At 43.8% G+C, this 26,637-nt stretch overlaps 2 protein-coding genes and 1 pseudogene across 8 annotated transcripts in view; 1 reads left to right on the top strand and 2 right to left on the bottom strand.

The window, feature by feature from the left end:
* Positions 1 to 7,503: 7,503 nt before the first annotated feature.
* Positions 7,504 to 17,376, top strand: LOC147319881 (uncharacterized). Its single transcript, XM_086309812.1, has 7 exons — positions 7,504 to 8,023; positions 9,090 to 9,190; positions 9,876 to 9,986; positions 10,061 to 10,153; positions 13,349 to 13,516; positions 16,624 to 16,737; positions 17,143 to 17,376. Exons 1-7 carry the CDS (start codon positions 7,504 to 7,506, stop codon positions 17,209 to 17,211), a joined length of 1,176 nt encoding a protein of 391 aa, XP_086165938.1. The 3' UTR covers positions 17,212 to 17,376.
* Positions 17,377 to 19,798: 2,422 nt separating this feature from the next.
* LOC147319880 (uncharacterized) lies at positions 19,799 to 22,936 on the bottom strand (annotated as a pseudogene).
* iqgap3 (IQ motif containing GTPase activating protein 3) overlaps positions 22,861 to 26,637 on the bottom strand; it is a 19,977-nt gene continuing 16,200 nt past the window's right edge. For all 7 annotated transcript variants that reach the window (XM_086312727.1, XM_086312726.1, XM_086312721.1 and 4 more), the window contains exons 34-38: positions 25,000 to 25,212; positions 24,684 to 24,844; positions 23,918 to 24,043; positions 23,734 to 23,842; positions 22,861 to 23,635 (exon numbers count right to left, since the gene is read on the bottom strand). In XM_086312727.1, the coding sequence (XP_086168853.1) occupies positions 23,522 to 23,635; positions 23,734 to 23,842; positions 23,918 to 24,043; positions 24,684 to 24,844; positions 25,000 to 25,212 (723 nt within the window). In that variant the 3' untranslated portion in view covers positions 22,861 to 23,521. The remainder of the gene's footprint in view (positions 23,636 to 23,733; positions 23,843 to 23,917; positions 24,044 to 24,683; positions 24,845 to 24,999; positions 25,213 to 26,637) is intronic.

Here is a 26,637-nt window from a genome sequence, read left to right as displayed (position 1 = left end):
AAATGATGCAACAGTAATAATAAGGATTATGAATAGTAACATAGATTATGAATGTAAAATAATATTTCATCTCGACAATGGCAAGGAGACCTTTCAGTATAATGTGTTCACCTGTGAAAGTGTATCAAGAGTAAAAAGTGAGTATAATAAAAAGTGTTAATAATCAACAAAATGATAAGACTATCTTTGTGGCGTTTTGTGCTCAAAGCTTTATAATAGTATAATTCGTTTTAAACATTAGTTATTATTGTTTGTTTTGTCAGTTCATGTTCCACATGCATTATTTGCCTTTAATTGTTAATTAAAATGTGAACATTTCAGCTGTCCTCCATCACTCTCCCTAAGGAGTCAAGTTAGAGTGACTTTGTATCTTCTGCAAGAGAAACGCACAAGACAAAGTTAAAAAAAAAACTGTAGAGGAAAATATGGCAAAGTCTCAAGAATTACAAAAGGAAGCCTATGGCAGACGAGTCCAGAAGAAGTACAGAAACCTTGTGTACAATGGTGGAGCTGAAGTTCTTCTCCTGAACACGAGGAAACGTGGAAGGAAGGGAGGAAGACTTGATCCAGATTTTTCAGGTCCGTACACCATTCAGGACATCTCTGGCAAATGTGTTAGATTCAAAAACACTGAGGGAGCTACTTTAAAAATCAGTACAGTATTGACCATATTAAGCCGTACAGAAGAAGCCACCCTGCAAATGTCAGTGACAATGACAAATGCCCAACTCACAGTCAGCCAGTGAACAGGAGCACAAACCTGAAGATGCCCCCCTGCCATCCTACTGCTAACCCTCAGTGCCAGCAAAGGCCAGAGGATATCAGACCCTCTAATATTCATTATGCACCAAAAATGGCTGACAAGAGTTGTGCCTCCCACCAAGAGTTAAATTCAGTGCCAGGACCAGAAACGCTTGAACAAGAACTTCCCTTCCTGAAACAAAGCATATAAAATGAAGGTGGCATAGTGAACATCTCTTTTTGACCAGTTGGTCATTTGTTGCCAGTTCCAACTTGATTCACTTGAAACATGACTTTGTTTGCATGTTTGCTGTTGAAAATGCATTGTGTTGTCTTCTCTTGACCTGTTGGACAGTTTCTGTCTGGTTTACAATGTGGACATGTCTGATCATTTCCTCCCACCTAGGCCTCTGTATATATGCTGTCTTCAACTCATATTGGATGTAATACAACATTCAGGGAGCTTGTGGAAGTTTAGCAATGGATCCGTCTGTCAGTAATTTTCTATTTTGTCCACCCCTTGAACCTTTCCTTTTTCTCTGCTTGAAACTGAATTTTTATTGTGTTGACTTTTTTCCTGTTGTGGCCCCTTGGCCTCCACCCAGGTTTTCCACTCACTAAAATTCTCATGCCTGAGCTAACTAATCATATTTTTCTTTTAGTAAAGAGGCCATGGGCTGATAGGATACTGGGTGCTTGGAGGCAGTTGTTGGACCATACAAGGTATAAGATTCCTCTTTTTGAACACTGCAGGGGTCAAGGTGGCTTTCTGATGAGGTAAGAGAACTTATCATTATTGATTCTTATTTTGAAGTGCTGCTCCTTCTGCAGTCTTTGCAGTAGAGACGCCATCAGTGGTTAAAAATGTGCGGGTAGGTGGGGGAGTTTAGATAGCAAAACTGCAATAAGATTTCTCCCTTACACTTCAATAGGAAAGAGTCTTATCAACCACAACACAGATATTGTGACATCTCTGACATCATAGAACCCAGTTCCAATATATGCAGAAAGAACCTTTATCAGCTATTATATTCCTTCCTTTGTGTACAGCACTCAAGCAGTTACTGTCACCGTCTGGCTGGCAGACCGTGGGGATGAGGAAAGCAGGACCCAAAACGCAGGACTCTGCAATGCCACAGTGCACTTTATTTACAGTGAATAGACAGGTCAGTCCAACAATTAACTCAGATGTAATTTGCCAATGGTGCTCATCCCTTGCTCCCAGTGCGTCCCGTGCTGTAGCCCCCTTAGTTTGTGTGCTCCCTAACTCGCTTCTTCGCTCGACTTTCCTGGAAGAAGAAGGAAAAACCACAATTAGCCACACACGCTAGTCGACTCCCCAGACCACATGCCTAGCACCGACTATACCGGTCAAAAGTAATAATCCCACGTCGACTGTCGCCGCGAGTCCAGGTTAAATACCTCTTCCTAGCCGGGAGGGATGATTACCACCAGCTGGTCAGGTAATCAGCTGCAACAGCAAAGAGGGACTCCCGATGACGACAGTCGCCCGGACACGCCTCTCCCAGACAGATTTTTCAAAACAGGTAATTGATGCATACCTGCACCGTCTCATTGAGAGACAAAAGGCAAGTAAGAAATGTCCTTAGCCCACTTATTTTAAAATATAAAAAAATGTAGTAGTAGCTTACACAGAATGCTGCACACCTGCTGCTCCTTGTTTACTGGGCAGTTTAGAGGCATCAGCAAGGGAAGTTGGACGTTTAGTCCAAAACGTGGACTAGTTTCTGTTTCTGGGGACAGAGTTCAGTTCCTTTAAAAAAGACTGTATTTGAAAACACCCTGAGATGCATGGTACCTAAGTACATCGAAATTATTCTACACTTCCAATCCCACAGATGAAGTTCCCAGCATGTGGCTGTGCCCTGTGAACTTTGGTACACACTGGATTCTTGTGGTATGTGTTATTAATTAGCATAATTTGTTGTGAAGCAGCTTCTTGATGAATGTTATTCTTAAATAGGTTTTCAGTGGCAATTTCTTTTTTAATTTTTAATTTCTAATTTATTTATTTTTTTAAATTGTCAACATTTCTGTGAAGAAAATACTGCTCATAGACCCAATGGGGAAAGAAGGTTTTTATGACAGGAAACTTCTGCGCAACTGAAGGTATGTATGATACTGAGGTATTATTCTTAGATAAAACATTTCTTGTTTCATTATAAATTGCTTTTTCAACTAGGAATTTTCTGAGGATGAGAGGGCATGAAGACACCATGGAGGTTACAGACTGCAACACAACAAGCAACAGGATTCCAGCAGTTGCGGAGTTTATTATTCAAATGAGTCCATTTATTGTTAACTATAATTAAGATTTTACATTATAATTATGATAAATCTCACCGTTTGCAGAAAACTACCTTGCTTTTTGAGAGGTCAGTGAGGTGTTAACCACTACGGAAGTAGTTGTGCTGGAGCGAATGCAGATAGCTTGCACCCTCGTTGAACATCGAGTCCAGTAACGTCCCTATCACGTTAGAGTGTGTAATTCCAATTTAAATAGTGTTTTTCAAACAGCACAGTACAAATAGTATTTTGTAAACACTTTCTGATAAGACCTTTCTTAAATTCTAATTAAAAAGATTCAGGAGACTAATTTGCCATGAAGTATTTTCGGAAAAAATGTGCTACTATTTTTTTTTTATTATTCGAGAAATGATGTTTGAATAACAGCAAATGGCCATGAATGTCACGGTCCGGGGCAGCGGCCGTGTGAAGAGTGGAAAGGAGGACTCAAATGCAGCACTTACTCAGATGTGAAGGCGATTTATTGACAATATCAAACAAAGTGGAGATGGCAAAACAGAACTAAGGATGAACTAAACTGGGTGAAACTACACAAAGGAGTGGCAAACCTGAACATGAAGGGAGAACAGCAGGGAGAGCACGCAGGGGATTTCACAGGGTATGAACACAGACGACGCGACGAGGAGCAGAGGAAAACACACACTATAAGTACACAAAGAGACACTGGGAAATCACACACAGGTGGGGGAAACAGCTGGACCTGATTAACCTGACGGGACAGGGGAACACTAACACCAGGGACCAACAGAGGGAGCACAAACCCAGAACCCAGTGTCTAAAATCCCAAACACAAACCATCCCAAAACAGCCATGAATAATAATGAAAGTAATAACAATAAAGAACATAAACATAAAGTCACTGAGTCATGGTCGCAGGACCATGACAGTACCCCCCCCTCAAGGGCCGGCCCCCGACAGCCACAGAAACACACCACCAGATCTGGGCGGGCGGCAGGGGGCCCAGGACGGAGGGACCGGGCCAAGACCAAAGACGGAGGCCCCAGAGTCCCAAACAAATGTTCACAAAAAAAAACTCACAGGGGAGCAGAGTCCAAAACACAGTTCAGGTGGCCGGCCAGGGGCCCGATAACACAGGAGGCCAGGATGGGACAGTTCAGGAGGCCGGCCACGAAGAAGGCCGTGGAGGCGCACAAAAGGTTCAGGAGGCCGGCCGTGCGGAAGGCAACGGCGGCCACTCAGGCGAAGAGGGTCCGGGGGCCGGCCGTGCGGAAGGCAACGGCGGCCGCTCAGGCAATGGCGGTCCGGGGGCCGGCCGTGCGGAAGGCAACGGCGGCCGCTCAGGCAACGGCGCCCGGCCAGTAGCCCGGCCAGCGGTCCAGAAAACGGCCGTTTAGCTCCAGACCCAAACGAGGCTGGGCCAGGCGAGGCTGAGGGCACGGAAGCCGGGACCGCAGCAGGCGGAGATGATGATGCAGACACGAAGGCCGGACCAGACGATGATGCAGACACGAAGGCCGGACCAGACGATGATGCAGACACGAAGGCCGGACCAGACGAGGCTGATGAGGATGCTGAAGCGGAGGCTGGACCAGGCGCAGTGGGTGAAGATGAGGATGCTGTGGCCGAGGATGCGGGCACGAAGGCTGGACCAGACGAGGATGCAGACACGAAGGCTGGACCAGGCGATGCTGAAGCAGAAGCCGAAGCCGGACCAGGCGTGGATGAAGCTGGAGATGAAACCGGGCCAGGCGTGGATGAAGCCGGACCAGGCGTGGATGAAGCTGGAGATGAAACCGGGCCAGGCGTGGATGAAGCCGGGCCAGGTGTGGATGAAGCCGGACCAGGCGTGGATGAAGCTGGAGATGAAACCGGGCCAGGCGTGGATGAAACCGGGCCAGGCGATGAAGAAGCTGTAGCTGAAGCCGGGCCGGGCGAGGACGAAGCTGTAGCTGAAGCTGGGCCGGGCGAGGACGAAGCTGACGCTGTAGCTGAAGCTGGGCCAGGTGAGGATGAAGCTGGACCAGAATCAGGCGAGGATGAAGCCGAGGATGAAGCCGGACCAGGCGTGGATGAAACCGGGCCAGGCGAGGATGAAACCGGGCCAGGCGAGGATGAAGCTGTAGCTGAAGCTGGGCTAGGCGAAGCTGACGCTGTAGCTGAAGCTTCAGGCTGAGGCGTGGCAGTAGCAGGTGGTAGCGCTGCAGGTGATGGTACTGCAGGAGGCGGCGCTGCAGCCACAGGTGGAGAAGCAGCCACAGGTGGCCGGACGGGATCCTCGGGCCCCCCAGCCGACGTGGCAGTCAGTGTGGCATGAGGCTGGACGGGCTCCTCGGGCCCCCCAGCAGGCGAAGCAGGAGGCTGGACGGGCTCCTCGGGCCCCCCAGCGAAAACAGCCGCAGAACCAGTGGGCACCGGGGCCCCCGGCACACATGAAACAAAACCAGTAGGCACGTGGGCCTCTGGCACACATGAAACAAAACCAGTAGGCACGTGGGCCTCTGGCACATATGAAACAAAACCAGTAGGCACGTGGGCCTCCGGCACACATAAGGAGGGCTGCAGCTGCGCAGAGCACTGACCCTGCTCAGGCAGTGACAGCCCGGTGCAGTTCACAGCTGGCATCTTGGCCTCCAGGGGTCCAGAGTAAGCTGAGGGCAGAAACCCAGCCTCTGGGGAAGCCCCGGAGTGAGCAATAGTCTCTAATGTAGCCAGCTTTTGAGGAACAGGTCCGTAGTGAAACAGTTTGTCTCCCTGCTCAGAAACAGCGGTGGAAAAACAGTGTGAAAATTGTGGCTTAAGGGAGGCTAATGGTTGAGCTACAGACTGGGAAGCTTGTGGTTGGACACAGAACTGAGCCGGAGAATGGCAATAAAGTCCTGGCTCAGAAGGAGCGGCAGAGACACAGTCTGTCAGTTTTGCAGCGGGTTTGTACACGCCCACTTGGGAAGGATCCGTTACCACGAAGGTAGGTAAGCGATCCATACAGTCTCCCATCCCGCTCTGAATAGCCCCAGAAAACAAAGTCCCGGAAACTGGGGAAAGCAATGCATCCCGCTGACTCACCGCATCGGGCTGCTCGAAAGTGAATGCAGACGGGGGGTGAAGTCCAAGGTCCAAAAGGAGAAACTCCCGCTCCCACGAACAGAGCGAGTCCAGCAGCCATGGGAGACCGGTCACCAGACGCTGTAGCCGCCTCTCTATAGCGCGCTGGGACGTGCCACCCGGGCTTTCCAGCCACAGGTCGATCAGCTCCTGTGTGGCATCGATTAGATTCTCCCGTAGCTCCCTGGACGGATTAAGCGCTGCTGGGTCCATCTTGTGGTCGCGTCGTACTGTCACGGTCCGGGGCAGCGGCCGTGTGAAGAGTGGAAAGGAGGACTCAAATGCAGCACTTACTCAGATGTGAAGGCGATTTATTGACAATATCAAACATAAAGTGGAGATGGCAAAACAGAACTAAGGATGAACTAAACTGGGTGAAACTACACAAAGGAGTGGCAAACCTGAACATGAAGGGAGAACAGCAGGGAGAGCACGCAGGGGATTTCACAGGGTATGAACACAGACGACGCGACGAGGAGCAAAGGAAAACACACACTATAAGTACACAAAGAGACACTGGGAAATCACACACAGGTGGGAGACACAGCTGGACCTGATTAACCTGACGAGACAGGGGAACACTAACACCAGGGACCAACAGAGGGAGCACAAACCCAGAACCCAGTGTCTAAAATCCCAAACACAAACCATCCCAAAACAGCCATGAATAATCATGAAAGTAATAACAATAAAGAACATAAACATAAAGTCACTGAGTCATGGTCGCAGGACCATGACAATGAATGTGTTTTAGGGAATGCTGAGGTCTACTGCATTGTTTGCTGTATGTTAGATGCTGATGCAGACCGCAGCATGACTGAAATATTAAAAACAAAAACATAAGTCTTATTACTTGCTAATCATGTTTAAAATGTTATATAATAGTATTTACCAAAAAGAATATGAGCTATTTATTTTTCCTTTCCAGGTGCCGTGTGATTTTTGCCAAAGATGGGCACATTTTGAATGTGCAAAATACAAGGAGAGCAACTGAGAATACAAATGCAAAAAATGTGAGGAAACATGTAACAACTTCTAATAAAAACAGCTATCTTTTCCTCTCCGTTTCTCCTTGTATTCTGTGTTAACATTAGATGACTGTGTGCTGGAAGCACGTTTTGATAGTGTGATTTGGCATCAGAGCCTCCTACCTTTAGATATGTACGATGGAGGCATAAACCACGTAAGGCAGTATATTCTGATTGATAGACATGACTATAAATTTACACAAAGGTACAACGTTTTGTCAGAACACCGGCAAATGCTCTGCTCAGCTGGTATAAAGTTGCCTACCGAGTGTCACAGAGTAAAAAGCTGCACACAATTGCAGAGGGATGAATACTTCCCTGTGCTATGGATATGGTTTCAACTATGATTGATGACACAGCAGCCAGCAAACTACAGGCCATTCCTCTGGCCAATAGTACCATTGGCAGGCGCATGTATGATATGTCAAAGGACATAGAGGATCCGCTTAATGATAAGGTGCGTGACAGCCGCCTGTCTATGCAGATGGATGAAGCCACTGACAGTAAGAAAGACTGCTTACTGATAACATGTCAGATTGAGATGAGGGAGGAATTGCTTTTCTGCAAACAAGTTCCTGGCAGAGCCACTGCAGAGAAACTGTTTAAAATCACTGAGGACGGTGTGGGGAGCTTATGGCTGGGAAACGAGGTCTCCTCCAATGTGCAGTGGATGCACTGTATGATACACCGCAAAGCACTGGCATCTAAACAGCTGGGGCCTGAGCTGAGGGACGTAATGACTGATTTCATTTTTGTCACAGTCAAGTACATCATCACACGACCTGAGAAAGCCCAGATTTCTCCGCCACTATGCGACCACATGGCCGCTCTGTATCACAGCAAGTCCCGATGGCTGTCACGTGGTAAGGTGCTGTCCAGGTCTTTGATCTGCGAGTTGAGATCTGCATGTTTTTGAAGGAAGAGAGCAGTGATATTGCCAACAAATTCAACTCTAAGATAGAATTTGAAGATTGTCTTGTAAAACAACAGCGCAGTGAGAATTGTTGCAGTCTGGTTTCCTCTAGGCTAGGGCGTAAACAGGATGCAGAACAACATGGACCCAAACGTCATTATCGATAATTGAATCAGACCGAAAGTTTGCCCAGAGCAGCATCCTGTTTGGCATCAGTCCTGATTTTTCTCTCATTTCCAGTTTGCTCTGGGACTTGATGCATCTAAAAGAAGCTGATGACATTTAAAGACCTGATCAGAACAACATCTGCTCGGTGACACATTCTACGATTTTATGTGTAAAAGAAACAAGCCTACAAGAGCTGAAGTATGTATGATATGTATGAATGTATGTATGAAATATGATGAAATGGTGAGTCTGAGTAAAACAGAAAAAAACAGTGAGCTCAACAAAACATGTCTGCAGCAATCTGCTAGAAACCTGAGCATTATTTTCTTTTCCAAAGTCATCCAGTGTTGCTTTGTACAGATTAGATTTGCAAAGATCTGAACAGCACTTCCAGCACAAGGCAGAGTAAATCAATTTGTTGATCAGGTATTAAGTCATGTACTAACAGAAACTTGGAAGAGAGAGACCTAATGTTTAATAATTCACATTTCACTGTTTTACTTTTTGGTGCTGTTGACGATACTGTATTGTGTATATATAAAACTAATATAACTTTGGTTTAGAAACCTGCTATAGAAAACTGTTGCAGGAACGGCAAACAGCTTGTACTGGATCATTTTCATGGCCGATGTGCCAAAATATAAATAAATGTTTACCAAAAATGAAGCTCAAGTGAGTAAAAAGCCTTTCTTTGGGATAAACATAGAAAGACCAGCCTTAGTCAGACATTTCACTTGAAGGAGCGAGCATCCAGTGAAAAAAGCAGTAGGAATGAGTCAGACAGCTGACGTCAGGGCAGACCCACCCCAGAGTTTATCTGCTACCAGCTGTGACTCTCGTGAGCTCAGACATGCAGCAATCTCCATCAGCAGGGGCGGCATCGGGCACCGTGGTCGTAGTTTTACGCCGGGACCACAGCATCACCAGAAAGCAACTGCCGGCACTGGGGGTGAGACACCTTTACATCCTGATGGGGTCAGATTGAATCCAGACAGAGATGATTAAACCACTGATCTTTAACCTGTGGATGCTGAAGGCATGTGATTCACAACCACGCTGCTGCTCTGCTGTCGATCTCTCAGCTGACTTTAATGACAGAGGACGTCTGTCCTCAGAGGCTTTTGGATCGCCTCGGAAAATAATCTCTGTTGGAAATTAAAGTTCAGAAAGATAATGTCCAGAAGACCAGCTAAATGTGAATACAGACTCGTTACCTTTTAAAGATAACCAACAAGTTTATCCCATTTATCTGCATGTGAAAATGTTTGGTGTGTTAGTTCAAACTTCCTCTCAGCAGAAAGTTGAATGGTACTCGTGGCCATTGATAAATGGTTTTTGATCAGTAGTTGTTGATCAATAGTCGTGACAATTTCCATATTAATGATCAAGGAACTGACCTCACAGCCCATTGCTCATTCAGTGGCGCTAGTTTCAGTCATTGAGCAAATGTACTGTTTATAATGTTGGAAACCTGCAGTCAGCTGAGACTGAAGAAGTCCCTTCTTGATGAAACGTTTGTCCACTGAAAATGCTGTGTCTAGTCACGTACGTCATCTTTGGCATCACTTGTTCTCACAAAGGCTGAATGAGCCAAAGGCTCTGAATGTTTCCTCTGAGACTTTGTCTTCCTGCAGGTGATTCAGATCATGGTTGCTCTGACTGTCATGGTCTTTGGGATCCTGAGGGCAACACGGTCCAAAGGTCTGGTGTCTGATTCCTTGGTGTACATCTGGGGACCAGTGTTGGTGAGTATTATTGTAGGGTCTTTGAATTGAACTGAACTGAGTCAGCTAAGACTTCTTACTGCTCTCTCTTTCAGTTCATCATAGCTGGATGTATGAACATATATGATGGGACTTCAGAGAGACGATCAGGAACTCATCTCTGTGATATCACCATACCTGTACTTCAGGTGAGTCTCTGCAAATTTGTAGTCCTGCTGGAACACACTGGAGTGAGGCTCGACCTGATTTTTCTCCAACCGAGGAAACAGAAATTTAACATTTAGTGTAATTTGACTGAAATCCAGTCAGTAAAAACAAAATGAGGCCATAGCTCATTGTGAATTTTTAGAGCCAAACAACTCGATAATATCACAGCTCAGTTAACAAAGTCAGTTCAGTCCCATAAATGCTGTATTTCACTTTCCAGTGACTGATTATTTTGGACTTCAGCTTCTGGAGATACCTGGTCTGTTCTTCCTTGATCTTTCTGAGATGGTCTGATAATCCATCCATTAGAGTTTCTTCAGAACTCTTACACTGTTACAGTGATTGCATGACCTGCTACCCACTCTAAAGTTTCAGTGGAAAGAAACACATTTCCTAACAAGGCTCTAACCTGTGATGGAAAACAAACCAGATAAATGGTACTTGAGTATGTCTGTCGTAGAGATGGCACGATACCACTTTTTTATGTCCGATACCGATATCATAAATTTGGATATCTGCCGATACCGATATGAATCCGATATAGTGTTTTTTAACCAACAAAACTGTTTTTTAAATATCTTGCTGCATTTTGTATAAGTTCATACTCAAGTTTAAAACAACAACTACACTAAAGCTATTCTGTTATATCTGTATGCAAAAAAAAATATTTCATAGTTCAGCAATACTGATCAATCTAATAAACTTAAACCTACACCATCCTCCCTATTCTGGTATTTTAAAGAGTACTTAGTGTAAATATTAAGCAACCTAACTAATAGGGTTCCAACTCCCAGCAACAACAAAAATAAATAAATAAAAAATAGGGAACCACCCCTCACGCTCCACCTCATGATGCTTAATCGACGTAATCAACCTTAATTTGATGCAGTGTGAAAAAAATGCACAGAAATAAGTTATTTCTCAAGAAATATTAAATAGATTCAACATCTTTCTTCAACAAAATTGCAGACTGCACAGATGGTACCTTCCCAAAGGAAAAAGTACTACAGCTTACTAGGGTATATATATTAGACTTAATAGTTACTATATACAGTAATTGACTTCTATTCATTTTACATCAAATTAAAACTTTGGGTGCAAGATAATTATTTATTAAAAGCTCGACATTTTAAATGAGAATAAGAAAGAAAAGTATGTCTTTGTGCCCCCTTTTCCCTGTTCATGCCCTATTGGCCCCCCTGGCTAAACTTTGCTAGATCCGCCCCTGCACAGTTACCAGCGTCAGCTACGTAGAAAAAGATCCTCGAGTAGAAAGTAATATTAAATACATTCTAACAACAGCTTATCAAGCTTAAACGTGCTGCTGTTGTTCAGCCGCTGGTTTCCTCTTTCTGGTGCAAAGTGGGCCAAAAACAAACAAGAGAGACGATCAGCTGATCATTAAGCAGTTTCATGATTGAAGTAGCAGCAAGAAGAGGCAGTCGCTCCATATATCGTTTGTTAAGCTTAACGCAGGAATGCTTTACAAACATTCAGAGATGGACTTACACACTTGCTTTACTTCTCTCGGGGATAACTTTGTCGGAGATGAAATGCCGGGTTGCTAGCGAAGCTCCACATGCTATCCAGACCACCTACAGGTCCCGCATGCCACAGCTGCTCTATCACGTGATGCATACTGCTCCGACGTGCTAACGTTCTGAGGCGAGTTACGGCGTGTTGCAAGTTTTGTGAGGTGCTTTCGTGATATTTAATGGATCGGATTACATTTTTTATTTTTCTCCGATATCCGATCCAGTAGATTAGGTCAGTATCGGACCGATACCGATACGTAATATCGGATCGGTCCATCTCTAGTCTGTAGACAAGGAGAGCAAACACATCCAGAGAAATGAGAGAAGAACTTAGAGTGTGATTAAGATTGTCAGATGAATATGACTTTATGGTCAATTCGTAAAGTCAAACTAGCCTGCGATCATGGAGTGAGACCCCTGGTCCCCAATCAGACCAGGAGTGACATGTTTTGAAATCTGCCCAAATTTATTAAACCCCCCAAAATATGACTATCCAGGGTTGAGACCAGGAAGCAGAGTTGCAGTCTTACACGCCTCTCTGCAGCTTCTCTCCTCCTGCTACCCCCCCAAAACCCATCTCCATAGAGACTGTGTCAGCTTCCAAACAGACAAAAAACAAACTAAATACCAGCAACAAACAACTTAAACATAAACAATCACAACGAAAGAACAATAAAGTATCCACATCTGAACCAAAGAGTAAAACAGTGAAATGTGGGTTATTAAATATTAGGTCTCTCTCCTCCAAGTCTCTGTTAGTACATGACTTAATAATTGACCAACAAATTTACTCTGCCTTACAGAAACATGGTTACTAGTGATGTGCGATACCACTGATTTCCTTTCCGATCCGATATCAAGTAAAATTCAGGGTGCTGCAGCAAGAGTCCTGACAGGGACTAGAAAGAGAGAGCAGATTTCTCCTGTTTTGGCTTCCTGTTAAATCCAGAATTCAAAATCCTGCTCCTCACATACAAGGTCTTAAATAATCAGGCCCCATCTTATCTTAATGACCTTGTAGTACCATATCACCCTATTAGAGCACTTCGCTCTCGCTCTGCAGGCCTACTTGTTGTTCCTAGAGTATTTAAAAGTAGAATGGGAGGCAGAGCCTTCAGTTTTCAGGCCCCTCTTCTGTGGAACCAGCTTCCAGTTTGGATTCAGGAGACAGACACTATCTCTACTTTCAAGATTAGGCTTCAAACTCGTTTCTCTAATTCAGAGTCAAGGCTGTGCCCTTGCCAGCTCTCATAGGGTGAGAGATGGAGTATACCACGGGCAGGTCACCAGTCAGATGAAAGTACAATATTAGCAGACTGACAGCATCAAAGTGTGACTGAGAGGAAAACGATTAAAAGTTCTGTTTAGGCAGGTTGGAAAAGAGCTCCATTTCTGTATTTATAAAGTTAATGTGAAGCAGAAAGGAAAGCTGTCCCATCATTAGGACACAGGTCTATAATCAATGTTAAATAAAGTGGTTAAATGTACTTTTTTCAGGATTAAATATTCTCTAACATCTGTTCTAAAACTAGTCTCCACACTGTCCCGTGACTCTGGTGAGCTGCAGTTTCTACAGGTTTAATCTGCCTTTCAGGTGCTGCCAGGTTTTCCAGGTGTGCTGACCCGTTTTGTGCTCTGCAGGTGAGAGGCGCTCTGGGAGCCAATATTATTGCTGCAGTTACTTCAGCTGCTGCCATCATCATCTACATCCTGGAAGCCTTTTGGCCACATTATGCTTATCATTATTATGGTAGCTCTTACTTGAACACCAGTACCCCCGACTGGTCATTCACTCACAACTATGAAATGGTAAGACATTTTGTTTTATATTGTACAAAATCTTCTACACGTCTGATTTCAGCCTCTTGATCAAAGCTGCTGAAGGATTTTGGGGGGTGGATCTTGATTGTGGTCACACCTCCTCTGCAGGTACCAGATTCTCAGAAAGCGCTTCAGTGCTCTGTGTTCAGATGAGGGAGTTTTTAAAGACAGGAGAATCAGAGGAGCATTGAACATCGTTCTGATTTAGAAAACTACAGACCTGCTGCCAGTAACATCCATGTAAAAAGCAGCAGCTAACAGGGCATCTGAAGGACAGACGTCACTCAGTGGTTGTGTGGCGCAGAAGCAGCCCTGTTATTCTGTGTAAGAGCTGAAATGTATGTTTGATAAAGGAGGGATAGAATTTGGTTATTAGAAAAAGGGATTTCATGCAGTCACAGTGTACTAACATCTAAATGATCCCTGCATACTGGAATGACTGAACAGGTTGAATCATGCCTTAGGTGCACCAAGGTGAAAGAAAACCATCATCACTTTTACTACAGTCTTCTTTCCCAGCGTTCACTAACATGGCCTCTTATGTAGTATTTATTTTACCCTCCAGTGTTGTGACTAAATTATCCAGATGCCTGTAGAGGACAGTGCCATCTAGATGGCAGCTTGAACAGTTGTGTTTTTTCAGGAGCTCCGAAAGACCGCAAAATTTGCTAAGTAACTTTATTCTCCTTCCACTCGAACTATAACTATGGATGCCCAAAAGGTTATTAAGAATGCAAAGCTGCAATTTGTGTCGTCAAACCCCAATGCTAAGACGTCTTCGCATGCTAAAGTCAGTGACCATGGCTATGCTAGCACTGAAGCTGCCAACGTGGGCCTAAACAAGCGAGAACGAGGAGCAGACTCGGCGCCGCCAACTCCATCAAAACAACCGCCAGAGGAGAAGAGAACAAAATCTTCAGAGAAGGAAGATGATATCTCCAATAAAACTATTTTTGAAGCCATTCTGGGAAGAAGAAATTTGAAGTCCAACTGGAAGATATCAAGGAACAAAACAAACAAAGTGCAGCTATGGTTGCCAGCTTGATTAAGGCTGTAGAGTTTAATGCTGCAGAGATAGTCGATTGCAAACTGAAAGTTGTTAAACTGGCAAATGCGAATGAACAGCTGCTTAAAGAAAATGAAGACTTGAAAAGAAGAGTGAGAGAACAGGAGCGCTACTGAATGAGGTGGTGCTTAAAGCTGAAAGGGGTGAAGGAAGACAAAGATGAAAACATTAGAGTGAAGGTTCTGCAAACGCTTCAGAAGATTGCCCCTGACTCGGACTTAGAAGAGGCCGTTGATATTGTCCATCACTTAGGGAAACGAGTTGATGGCAGAAACAGAAACATCATTATTCTATTCACACAGAGGCGAATTAAAGAAGAATTGTGGAGGCGCACCAAAGACTCTTCAACCTGCAAGCAAGAAGGCATCAGCTTCGCAGAGATGTTGCCGCAGGAGGACATACAAGATCGACAGCGCCTATGGCCTCTGGTGGAGGAAGCAAGACGTGCGGGTAAACGAGCCTACTTTCGTGGTCCACATGCCTTCATTGATGGACGCAAAGTTGAGGAAAGACAGGAGAACTAAAAATGACAAAAACTGAAATAGTGGAAACTTGTTCGCGGTCTGAGGAGCTCAGCATTTAGTACTTTTTTTTTCTTCTTTTTCTCACGTGGTGAGTGATATTCTGTCTATAGTTCATGTTGAATGTTAACATTTGTTTTGGTTCTTTAAATGTTAGGGGTTTAAGAGAATCTGTTAAAAGAAAAGCCTTATTTTTGTACTGCAAAGGTAAAAAATCAAACTGTATTTTTCTACAACAGACTCATTCATCTGATAGTGATGTATCTTTTTGGTCAAACCAATGGGGCAGCAAAATCCTGTTTAGCCATGGCTCAACGAGGTCGGGGGGTGTAGCAATTTTATTCAATAACTTTCCTGGGGATCTTGTAATACAACGGACTGACTTGAATGGTCATTGGTTGATTGCTGCAATGAGAGTTGAAAGTTTGTTTTTCATTTTAGTCAATGTTTATGGATATAATAATGAAAGTCAGAATAAAATTATGTTAGAAGATATAACTTCAAATATTTTTGAACTTAAAGGTCGATACCCTACAGAATACATTTTAATGGGTGGTGATTGGAATATGACTCCTGATGAATGGACTGATAGATGGCCCTCAAGGACAGGTAGACCACAAAAAAATAACCTAATTATAGATTTTTTGATAAACAACAATTTGACAGATATTTGGAGAGTAAGAAATCCAGGAATTAAGAGCTTTTCCTGGTTTAAACCAAATGGAGCTTGTAAGTCTAGAATAGACTATTGGCTAGGAAGTGACATCATTCTTAACCACACTGTTGATGTCAAATGCACCTCTTTCAGATCATTGCTTTATTGAACTGTGCTTAGAATCGGAAATTAGACAATCAAATAAAAGAAGTTATTGGAAGTTCAATGCCAAACTTTTACAAAATGAAGACTACTGCAACATAGTCAAAAAAATTATAAAAGATATTATGGCTGATCATCTAATTGTAGGATATATCAGTAAATGGGAATTCATTAAATTCAAAATTAGAGAATTTAGTATTCAATTCAGTAAAAACATAAGTCAAAAGCAAAGAGAATATGAATGTAAATTATTCCAAGAAATTACTTATTGCTGTAGTAAAGATGATCTAAATACCCAAGAAAGGAGTAAACTTATGGAGTTGCAAACTAAATTAGATCAGCTCTACCTAAATAAAGCAGAAGGAGCTTTTGTGCGTTCACGGGCCAAGTGGATTGAGGAGGGGGAAAGAAATTCCTCATATTTTTTTAATTTAGAAAAGAGCAGACAGAAAAGAAATTGTTGTTGTGGTGAGAAGTGCTCAATGAAATGTCTCAAAACACAGATCTGTGGTCCCGTCGTGCCTTATTCTCACCACAGTGAATTCAGAGCACAGGTGAATGTGGCATGTGAACCAGCTCCAGAGGTCTTTGGTACAGAGGTAACAGGTGTTTCACCAGCTTGCGGTAGAAACAGTTTCGAGTTTTTAGTTAAGGTGAGGAAACTTCAGAAGCCTGTTTTTCTCTCTTTCAGTTCAACAGTCTATTTTGGGGATTTTCAGCCATGCTGTGCTTGGTTGAGCTGAGCCTGTGTGGCATTTGTCTAGGAGTAGGGGACTCTAATGGCAGTTACAATCCCACATTTCAGGTGAGTCCATCTGCAGAGTCCTCCTCAGACCAGTTTGTACACCTGCCTAATAAATAATGAAGTTAATATTTATCTGTGTAGCCAATTTAAAGATGACCCATCCTAAATCCATGTTACCAGTCAGCAAGCATTAATAGCATGCTAGTGTATTCTGATCAAAATCATCTTAATTGAGAGAAAAAGTGAAGGAAGAAGAGTGGTTTTATCCAGGCTGGAAATTAAAATCAAATGTTTTGTCCAAAGGCAGGTGGAATTCTTTATTTTACCCGTTTAGCGTCATTCGCGTTCATTAAGTACTAGCTGAGAGTGTCCCCCTGCTGCAAACCTGACCTATGACTAAACTAATAAAGCTTTATAAGCTTTAAATTATTTTAGTGTCTAATAACTGACATTTTTGTTGTTTAGATGCCATGTACCATCACCAATCAGCATTACGGAACTGCCTCAGTGACGGCACAGGATCCTTCCACGTAGACTCTGCCCACATACCTGAACCCACCCGCAGCAATGGCTCTGCCCTGCCCTCATCCAAGCTCTACACAAGTGACTGATAGTTCCGCTCAAAGGAGTGATGGGTCAACATTGTTAGTCATGTAATCTTCTTACTATTGAATAAAAGTACTCCAGATTTACCTTTATGTTGCCGTGACACTTAAGGTGCTTTGCAGCTCTGAAAGATCCAAAGAATCAATAAACTGAAGCTGAAAAATTTATCCATGTATGGAGAGGTGTATCATCATCATTAATGTTGCTTACAGTTCAGTGCAGAGAGAGATCATTAGAAGGAATTGAACATGATTTATTTAAGTACAGAATTTAATTTGAGGTATTTGGTGGTTAGACGCCGACGGCCCATCACAGCAGAACGGAATCCCAGCGGCAATGACAATAAGTGAGAAAACAGAGGTCCAGCGAGCAAAGGCAGAATAGAGACTGAGCCTGCAACAAAGTTTGAGGGCCATCAGAGGCCAGGAGGGTGCAGAGACACTGAGATAAGACCAGTGTTGGTCAAGTTACTTGAAAAAAGTAATTAGTTACTGATTACTTCTCCAAAAATTTAATCACAACACTACTGATTATTTATTTTAAAAAGTAATTAGTTACTTAGTTACTTTTCAAAAACATGATACACAAACTGAATAAGTAAGAACACAATAGACCTTTCAGCCCACTTCTATTTTTACTGCGTAATCCATCATATAACTGTGATGGATAGTTACAGTGGGGCAAAAAAGTATGTAGTCAGCCACCGATTGTGCAAGTTCCCCCACTTAAAATGATGACAGAGGTCAGTAATTTGCACCAGAGGTACACTTCAACTGTGAGAGACAGAATGTGAAAAAAAACTCCATGAATCCACATGGTAGGATTTGTAAAGAATTTATTGGTAAATCAGGGTGGAAAATAAGTATTTGGTCACCTCAAACAAGGAAAATCTCTGGCTCTCACAGACCTGTAACGTCTTCTGTAAGAAGCTTTTCTGTCCCCCACTCGTTACCTGTATGAATGGCACCTGTTTGAACTCATCATCTGTATAAAAGACACCTGTCCACAGCCTCAAACAGTCAGACTCCAAACTCCGCCATGGCCAAGACCAAAGAGCTTTCGAAGGACACCAGGAAAAGTATTGTAGACCTGCACCAGACTGGGAAGAGTGAATCTACAATAGGCAAGCAGCTTGGTGTGAAAAAATCAACTGTGGGAGCAATCATCAGAAAATGGAAGACATACAAGACCACTGATAATCTCCCTCGATCTGGGGCTCCACGCAAGATCTCATCCCGTGGGGTCAAAATGATCATGAGAACGGTGAGCAAAGATCCCAGAACCACACGGGGGGACCTGGTGAATGACCTGCAGAGAGCTGGGACCAAAGTAACAAAGGTCACCATCAGTAACACACTACAACGGCAGGGAATCAAATCCCGCAGTGCCAGACGTGTTCCGCTGCTGAAGCCAGTGCATGTCCAGGCCCGTCTGAAGTTTGCCAGAGAGCACATGGATGATACAGCAGAGGATTGGGAGAATGTCATGTGGTCAGATGAAACCAAAGTAGAACTTTTTGGTATAAACTCAACTCGTCGTGTTTGGAGGAAGAAGAATACTGAGTTGCATCCCAAGAACACCATACCTACTGTGAAGCATGGGGGTGGAAACATCATGCTATGGGGCTGTTTTTCTGCCAAGGGGACAGGACGACTGATCCGTGTTAAGGACAGAATGAATGGGGCCATGTATCGTGAGATTTTGAGCCAAAACCTCCTTCCATCAGTGAGAACTTTGAAGATGAAACGAGGCTGGGTCTTCCAACATGACAATGATCCAAAACACACCGCCCGGGCAACAAAGGAGTGGCTCCGTAAGAAGCATTTGAAAGTCCTGGAGTGGCCTAGCCAGTCTCCAGACCTCAACCCCATAGAAAATCTGTGGCGGGAGTTGAAAGTCCGTGTTGCTCGGCGACAGCCCCAAAACATCACTGCTCTCGAGAAGATCTGCATGGAGGAATGGGCCAAAATACCAGCTACTGTGTGTGCAAACCTGGTAAAGACCTATAGTAAACGTTTGACCTCTGTTATTGCCAACAAAGGTTATGTTACAAAGTATTGAGTTGTATTTTTGTTATTGACCAAATACTTATTTTCCACCCTGATTTACCAATAAATTCTTTACAAATCCTACCATGTGGATTCATGGATTTTTTTTTCACATTCTGTCTCTCACAGTTGAAGTGTACCTCTGGTGCAAATTACTGACCTCTGTCATCATTTTAGGTGGGGGAACTTGCACAATCGGTGGCTGACTAAATACTTTTTTGCCCCACTGTATCTGCTATCAATACCGTCTGAGATTTAATTTGGGTTGAGACTTTGTTGATATTATGATTAATATTCATGATTAATGATGATCAATATCCCTGATATTTACCAAGAGATGAATATTTGGACTCTTGTTCTATCATTTTAATAATTGGAAGGCTGGCTGTCATTCTCGAGAGGTCATCTTTCAGGGCAAGTGTCTTTGACTTCAGACTTGTGAGTGTTGGCCTTAAAGCCCCATAGGTTCACTCATCCCCTTGTAAGATGTCCAGAGCTGCTGTCAGGGGCTTCATCACAGTGCAGTACTCTTTCAAGAATTGGTACTCCCTTTCATTAAGGCACTTAATTCCCAGTTTTACACACAGGGGATTAAGTTCATTCAAGGGAATTGTGATGATTCTGGAAATGGCCTCATACAGGGAATTCCACCTTGTGGATGTGAGCACCCTTAGCTTCCTGCAGCTGACATCCTCCACCTGTTCAGAGGCTAATGTTGATCGACTTGCTTTAGTCCAAAGAGCAGAACATTTTGCAATGCTACTCCTACCTGTCTTGGCCTTGGTGTCGGCACAGGAATTTAGATGTTTATCAACATCAGTTGTTGGAATCAGGTTAATTGTGTACGATGCACATCTGTAGTATGGAGGGAGGCTAAACTGTGCATCACCAGATGTGGTTGAAAGAGCTTCTATTACATCAGTAAAAGTCGGTTCCTCATCATCACCTTCTTCATTTTCAGATTCAGACTCCAGATCACAGGGCTGACATACTCAATGCGTTGGCAAAATTGGATGCATTATCCGTTACAGTGGCAACAACTTTAGCTTTTAGTCCATATGATAAATGGATTTCTTCAATCTCTGCTCTAATTACATCATAGGTATGGCTGCCTATAATTCTCTTGCATGCTAGGGCGGCCTTGTTGCGCTGTAAAGTGGAGACCCATAAAACATTTATTATTTACTGTCCAGATGCCAGCAGTGGTGGAAACAAAGTCTACCTCTTCGAGTGTAGCCTTCAAGTTAGATTTCATTCAGTCGTATTTTCTCTCAGGGTTTCCTACCAATTACTTTCTCTGGGGCAGCTTGAAACCACTTTTAGCCGGTATTTTTTCTACAATGCATCGCAATGATTCAGTCTACAGTGCACGATCGTACTCTCTCTCTGTTGAGCCAACCATCCCTTTAATGTTAACTAGTAATGACTTCATGAACTTCTTCACAAATAAAATTTTAATCATTAGAGAAAATCCCACAGATGTAATATTATCTACAGCTACTTTCAGTACCACTGATATTCATTTAGACTCTTTTTCTCCAATTGATCTTTCTGAGTTAACTTCAATAATTACTTCCTCCAAACCATCAACGTGTCTTTTAGACCCCATTCCTACAAAACTGCTCAAAGAAGTCCTGCCATTAATTACTGCTTCAATCTTAAATGTAATCAGTTTTCAACACCATCGACCATAATATCCTATTAGAGCGATTAGAACATGCTGTAGGTATTACAGGTACTGCGCTGCAGTGGTTTGTATCATATCTATCTAATAGACTCCAGTTTGTGCATGTAAATGGAGAGTCCTCTTCACACACTGAGGTTAATTATGGAGTTCCACAGGGTTCAGTGCTAGGACCAATTCTGTTTACATTATACATGCTTCCCTTAGGCCAGGGGTCGGCAACCTTTAACACCCAAAGAGCCACCTGGACGCGGTTTCCACGCAAAAGAAAACTCTGGGAGCTGCAAATACTTTTTGACATCTAAAATGAAGATAACACTGTATATATTGTTTTTTACCTTTATGCTTTGTGTGAATAACTAAGGTGTGTTGCTTAAATCCATGAAGTGCTACAGAGAAAGTTACATTTTATTTATGCAATTAACACGTTTTGAACTCTTAAAGAAATATAACAAAAGGAAAGACACCCAGCTGAACTAAAATGATCCAGCAAACAAAAACTGCTGTGAGCCGCCACCCTTATATCTCCTTTGGGCTTTTGGAGCCTTGACCTGACTTGTAAAAAATAATTGGATAAAAGCTCTATGCTGCTGAAAGATGAAAAATAGATATTTGTTAAATTCTGCCTAAATATGTATTTTACCTGGTTAATGTGTGTGGGAGGGGGAGGCGGACGCACCTGAGCGGCACCCGCAATCACGCCTCGCCGCCTTTACGTCTGTGCTCTCTCTGCTGTTGTGTTGGTGTGTGTCGGGCTGTGAGCTGCAAAGCTACAGTCGGCTGTGTGCGCACAGCAACCGTGTGTGAAAAGTGGTCAATAAAGAGATGCTGAAAAGCCTGTTCATGGAAACATCGTCGGGTCTGCCGTGATATGTTTACAACGGGACTTCTGCTCCTGAACCTCTGCGCACAGCGTCTGCAGATCGGGGCTGTACGAAGTCACTTTCATCTTTACGCAGGACTGTAAGCTGTCGTCTGTGAGGCGTGAGCGTGTTTGTTTTAACATAGTTGGGGAACAGCTGCTGACATGATGTGGATCCGAAGAGCCATAATTGGCCTGGCTGGGGTTGAAAGTCTCGGTAAATGCACGCCGTTTCGGCGGGTACACCAGCTTCCACGAGTGTGACGCTTATTTTGAGCGATGAAAAAAATAGAATATAATTTTATTTTTATATTTCAATATCACAATAATCTTCCAATTTAGAACTACAAGTTAAAAAAGAACTAACATAAATAAATTACACTTCAGCTAAATACTTCTAATTTATTTTCCCAAACCACGCGGAGCCGCACTATAAGGACTAAAGAGCCGCAGGTTCTGCTACACTGGCAGGGCTAGGGGCCAGGACTCTCCTCTTCGTGTTTTTGGGGATGTTGCTAACTCCGGGTTGATAACAGGCACCACACCCGCAGTAGATGCGCTCAGTGTGAGGTCTCGCAGCAAGCTATCAAATACGGCGCATTTCTCGGCTTTTAAAAAACCGCTATGCGTCGCCAGGTGTTTCATCAGATTCGAGGTGTTACCTCCTTTGACAGTATCACAGTATCAGCTTAAAGCACTTGTTGCTGCTGAGTTTGCATATTTTGCTGTGAAGTACAGCCAGACTTTTGACCGCTTCGCCTTGGACATTTTTAATCTGTAGCTCTGCTCTAAAAGAACCTACGTACCTGGGCCCGCCTACTATCCTCGGAAACGTAAAATGATTGGCTAGAATCCAAAGTGTATCACAGCTCAGGAAAAAAAAAAAAAAAAGAAGCAACATTCAGCTTGTTCGTGGCCATCATCAGTTTTTACACGCACTCGCACTCTTAGTCTTTTAACTTTTAAATTAAAAATAGAAATAATGACTGAAATGTTCATGTTTATTTATTGTAGCAAAGACAAAAGAAAAAGGAAATGACAGGAAATATTTACAGGCATTGATCAGCTGGTATTGATTGGTCACAGCTCAGTGCAGCTAAACATTACAACCAGACATCAGTGACCAATGCGCCACTACGGAGTCCTGAAAGGGTCAAACCTTTCAAAAATAAGACAGCTTAGTGTGGTTTGAATCCTGAGAAACAAACCAAGATAGGATAAAAACACTGATGTGTCACTCCTCCAAATTAAACTGAAACACACGTTCCCATACAAAGAGAGACACTGAGGTAAGATGCCTCACTCTGCACCACATCCAAATACTGTAGTGAGATATTAAAACAGGTGTTTGATTAGTATCATATAAACATGCATAAAAATATCACGTGAAATAAAAAAGAATCACTTTAGTTAAATTTTACAGACATAAAAACAAAGACAGCGCTGCAGACAGAGCACTAACTCAGTGATTACAGCACAGACAGGAGTGTATGAAGACATCCCACTGAGCGAGATATAAAGTCAGTCAAATTTAGTGAGATTCATCCTGATCATTTGGTATAAAACGCCGTTCAGTTTCCTGTTTATAGACAGGAGTGTGGGACGAGGCCTCGCCACAGAAGCCGAGTATGAGTGCCGCTCCTCTCACTTCTTGAAGAACTTCTTGTTGAGGAGGAAGATGAGGAGGTTCACATTGACTTTGGCCTTACTGAACATCTTCATCACAGCCACGCCCTCATACTGCAGCTGCAGCAGGTCCTAACACACACACACACACACACACACACACACACACGTTAAACTCGTATCACCTGGTTTATGTGGCCCGGTTCGACGTGGTCCGGCCTCGGTCCTACCTGGTATTTGAGCAGGAACTCCTCCATCTCCACGCCGAGGAATCGAGCTTTTACTTTGAAACTTCCTCTCTCAGGCCCGGCAGCAATCTCAAACATGACGTTCTTAAACCTGGAAACAGAGAGATCGTGAGCACGCGTCCTCACCGCGTGTCATACGTGTGCCGGCTGTGTGTTCTGCGCTCACTGCGTGACTGGCAGGTCTTCGATCTCCAGCAGAACGCCCTTCTCGTGCAGCCGGGTGGCACTGTAGCTCAGAGCAGGAAGCTTGTTCCTCCCTTTGCCGTCTGCCGCCTTCTGATTGGTCGATTTGCTGCAAGAACAAGCCAATCAGTGATGGACCTTACTGACAGGCCTATCGCCTCACTGACAGCCTCGTGACGTGCACCTTCAGGACACACGCGGTCTAAGCACCTCTTTCCTGTTTCAGGAGCCGTTGGTGGATATTTAAGATCAGCTGATGGCAGGTCAGCGTGGATGCCGGCTCAGCTCGTGACGCCAACGCTCTTGGTGATGTTTGAACTTTTCATGCAAACATTCAGCTCGTACCTCAGCGAGCTTCTCCTCACTCAGATTTTGAACGCACGGTTTAAAGCTCTCGTATTCTGGCGCCTCTGATAGAGCTTCCTGTACCCGGGGCTCGTGGTCAACCTCGGCTCACCTGTTCCCGAATTACTTTGTTTGTTGTACTTTAGTTTATCCCTTGTGTTGTTGATTGTGTGACAAACGTTTGTTCGTCCTGCCCCACCGCCTCACAGCTCTCGAGGTGAAAACGCCTGGTTCACACCACAGTGGTGTGATGTCACCACAGCCCCGCCCCATTACTGTTCATTGCTGCGGTACTTCTAAACATTTGGCGCCGCCACGTCCGAGAACAGAAAGTTATATCTGATGCTAATGGCCTGAGATGAAAAATGCTAGGTCGTTACCCAAAAACACCTGCTTGTGCATACCTGGCGGTGAGGTTGTCCAGACAGGAAGTGATGTAATGCCTGTAATAGTCCACCTGCTCACTGTGGAAGCTGCTCTTAGCCTGTAGGCTGCTGAGAGTCTGATGGAGCTTCAGGAGCTCCGCCCCTCGGCGCTGGCGGTGGAGACGTTGCTGACGGATGTCCTGGTGGGGAAACGTGCAGTGACATCATAGTCAGGGACGTTTTCAAAAACATGCAGGCAAAAAGAACAAAAAAACCGCAAACAAAACCAGAAACATGCCAGGATGTAGCGAAGGAGGACGCTGGAATAGGAGGAGATGGAGGCAGGTCTCGTTACCTTGGCGATCATCTGCAGGATCTGGTTCTCGCTGTCTGGCGGTTTCAGGGTGCCGAGTCCCTCCAGACGACGAAGACTCCTCAGGATCTTCCTCTTCTTCTCCTCCAGGCTCAGGTTGCCATTGGCGACCAGCGACTGGTTCCGCTTCATCTTCTCAGGAGTCCGAGCATCCTGCTGGGCGCGGCGCTGCATCAGCCAATCGTGACACACTTCCTGTTTGAAGAGATCAGATGACATCATTAGAGATGGGCCGATCCGATATTACGTATCCGTGTCGGTCCGATACGGACCTAAAATGCTGGATCGGATATCAGAGAGAAATAAAAAATGAAATCCGATCCATTAAATATCACAAAAGCACCTCACAAAACTTGCGACATGGCGTAACTTGGCTCATAACCGTAGCACGTCAGAGCAGTGTGCGTCACATGATATAGCGCTGTGGCGTGCGAGACCTTTCGGCGGTCTGGTTGAAAGAGGAAACCAGCGGCTGAACAACAGCAGCAAGTTTAAGCTTGATCAGCTGTTGTTAGAATGTATTTAATATTACTTTCTACACCAGGATCTTTTTCTACGTAGCTGATGGCTGTAACTGTGCAGGGGCGGATCTAGCAAAGTGTAGCCAGGGGGGCCGATAGGGCATGAACAGGGAAAAGGGGGCACAAAGACATACTTTTCTTTCTCATTGTCATGTCTAGCTTTTAATAAATAATTATCTGAATCTTACACCCAACGTTTTAATCTGATGTAAAATATATAGAAGTCCATTACTGTATATAGTAACTATAGTAAGTCTAATATACTCTAGTAAGCTATAGTACTTTTTCCCTTTGGGAAGATACCATCTGTGCAGTCTGCAGTTCTGTTGAAGAAAGATGTTGAATCTATTTAATTATTCTTGAAAAATAATTTATTTCTGTGCATTTTTTATTTTATTTTATGTTTTTTTACACGTGCATTAAATTTAGGTTGATTGCGTCGTTTAAGCATCATGAGGTGGAGGGTGGGGGGTGGTTCTAGTGCAGGGCGATATGACCAAAAATATTTATCACGATATACATTTGAAAATCTGCGATAACGATATAACTGACGATATAATTGATGCAAGACAAAATACTTTACAACTCCACAACTTTATTAGTGCAAAAAACAAAAAAAAAACGTCAAAGTATTTTCACTTAAACAAGCAGCTGTTTTTTATCTGCATTAAAGTTATATAAACATGTAACAGTGCAAATGCAAACTCCTCGCTGACAGTTTAACCAAAAGGCGTTTCCAGTGGAAACTGGCCGACATATCCTCAGCATAACCATGTATAATATCCACAACACTTAAAAAGAGGTCATACACGCACAATACGGTAACATTATGCTGAAGCACAGTACGTATCACTCCGCGAGGCTCCGCCTACGACAGCCGTAACGCTCCGACAATCCATCAAGCGGTGCGGCTTCGTAGCTCAGCAAAGTCGTACTGAAACATCTGACAGATTTTCGAGCACCGTGCACATAAAATCGTTTCGAGGTCAGTAAACACAACCAGAGTTCAGACATAAGGCACACGGGATTATAAGGGGCTCTGTCAACTTTCAGACAAATCAAAGGATGATTTTAAGTGCGCCGTATTTTCCAAACAACG

The sequence above is a fragment of the Aulonocara sp. 'chitande type north' Nkhata Bay genome, linkage group LG11, assembly GCF_057382095.1.
Source record: "Aulonocara sp. 'chitande type north' Nkhata Bay isolate Kocher_YH1m ecotype deep benthic linkage group LG11, A_spYH_male_GT1.1, whole genome shotgun sequence".
Taxonomy (NCBI): Eukaryota; Metazoa; Chordata; class Actinopteri; order Cichliformes; family Cichlidae; genus Aulonocara; species Aulonocara sp. 'chitande type north' Nkhata Bay.
This window is presented reverse-complemented; position numbering and strand designations above follow the sequence as displayed.

What these genes read in the sequence shown, in the direction of transcription:
- LOC147319881 (XM_086309812.1), top strand. Translation starts at nt 7,504, where the DNA reads ATGATTGATGACACAGCAGCCAGCAAACTACAGGCCATTCCTCTGGCC. An exon ending in TCACTCACAACTATGAAATG is followed by an intron (nt 13,517 to 16,623) that starts GTAAGACATTTT and finishes TCTCTCTTTCAG; the next exon opens with TTCAACAGTCTATTTTGGGG. An exon ending in GTTACAATCCCACATTTCAG is followed by an intron (nt 16,738 to 17,142) that starts GTGAGTCCATCT and finishes TTTGTTGTTTAG; the next exon opens with ATGCCATGTACCATCACCAA.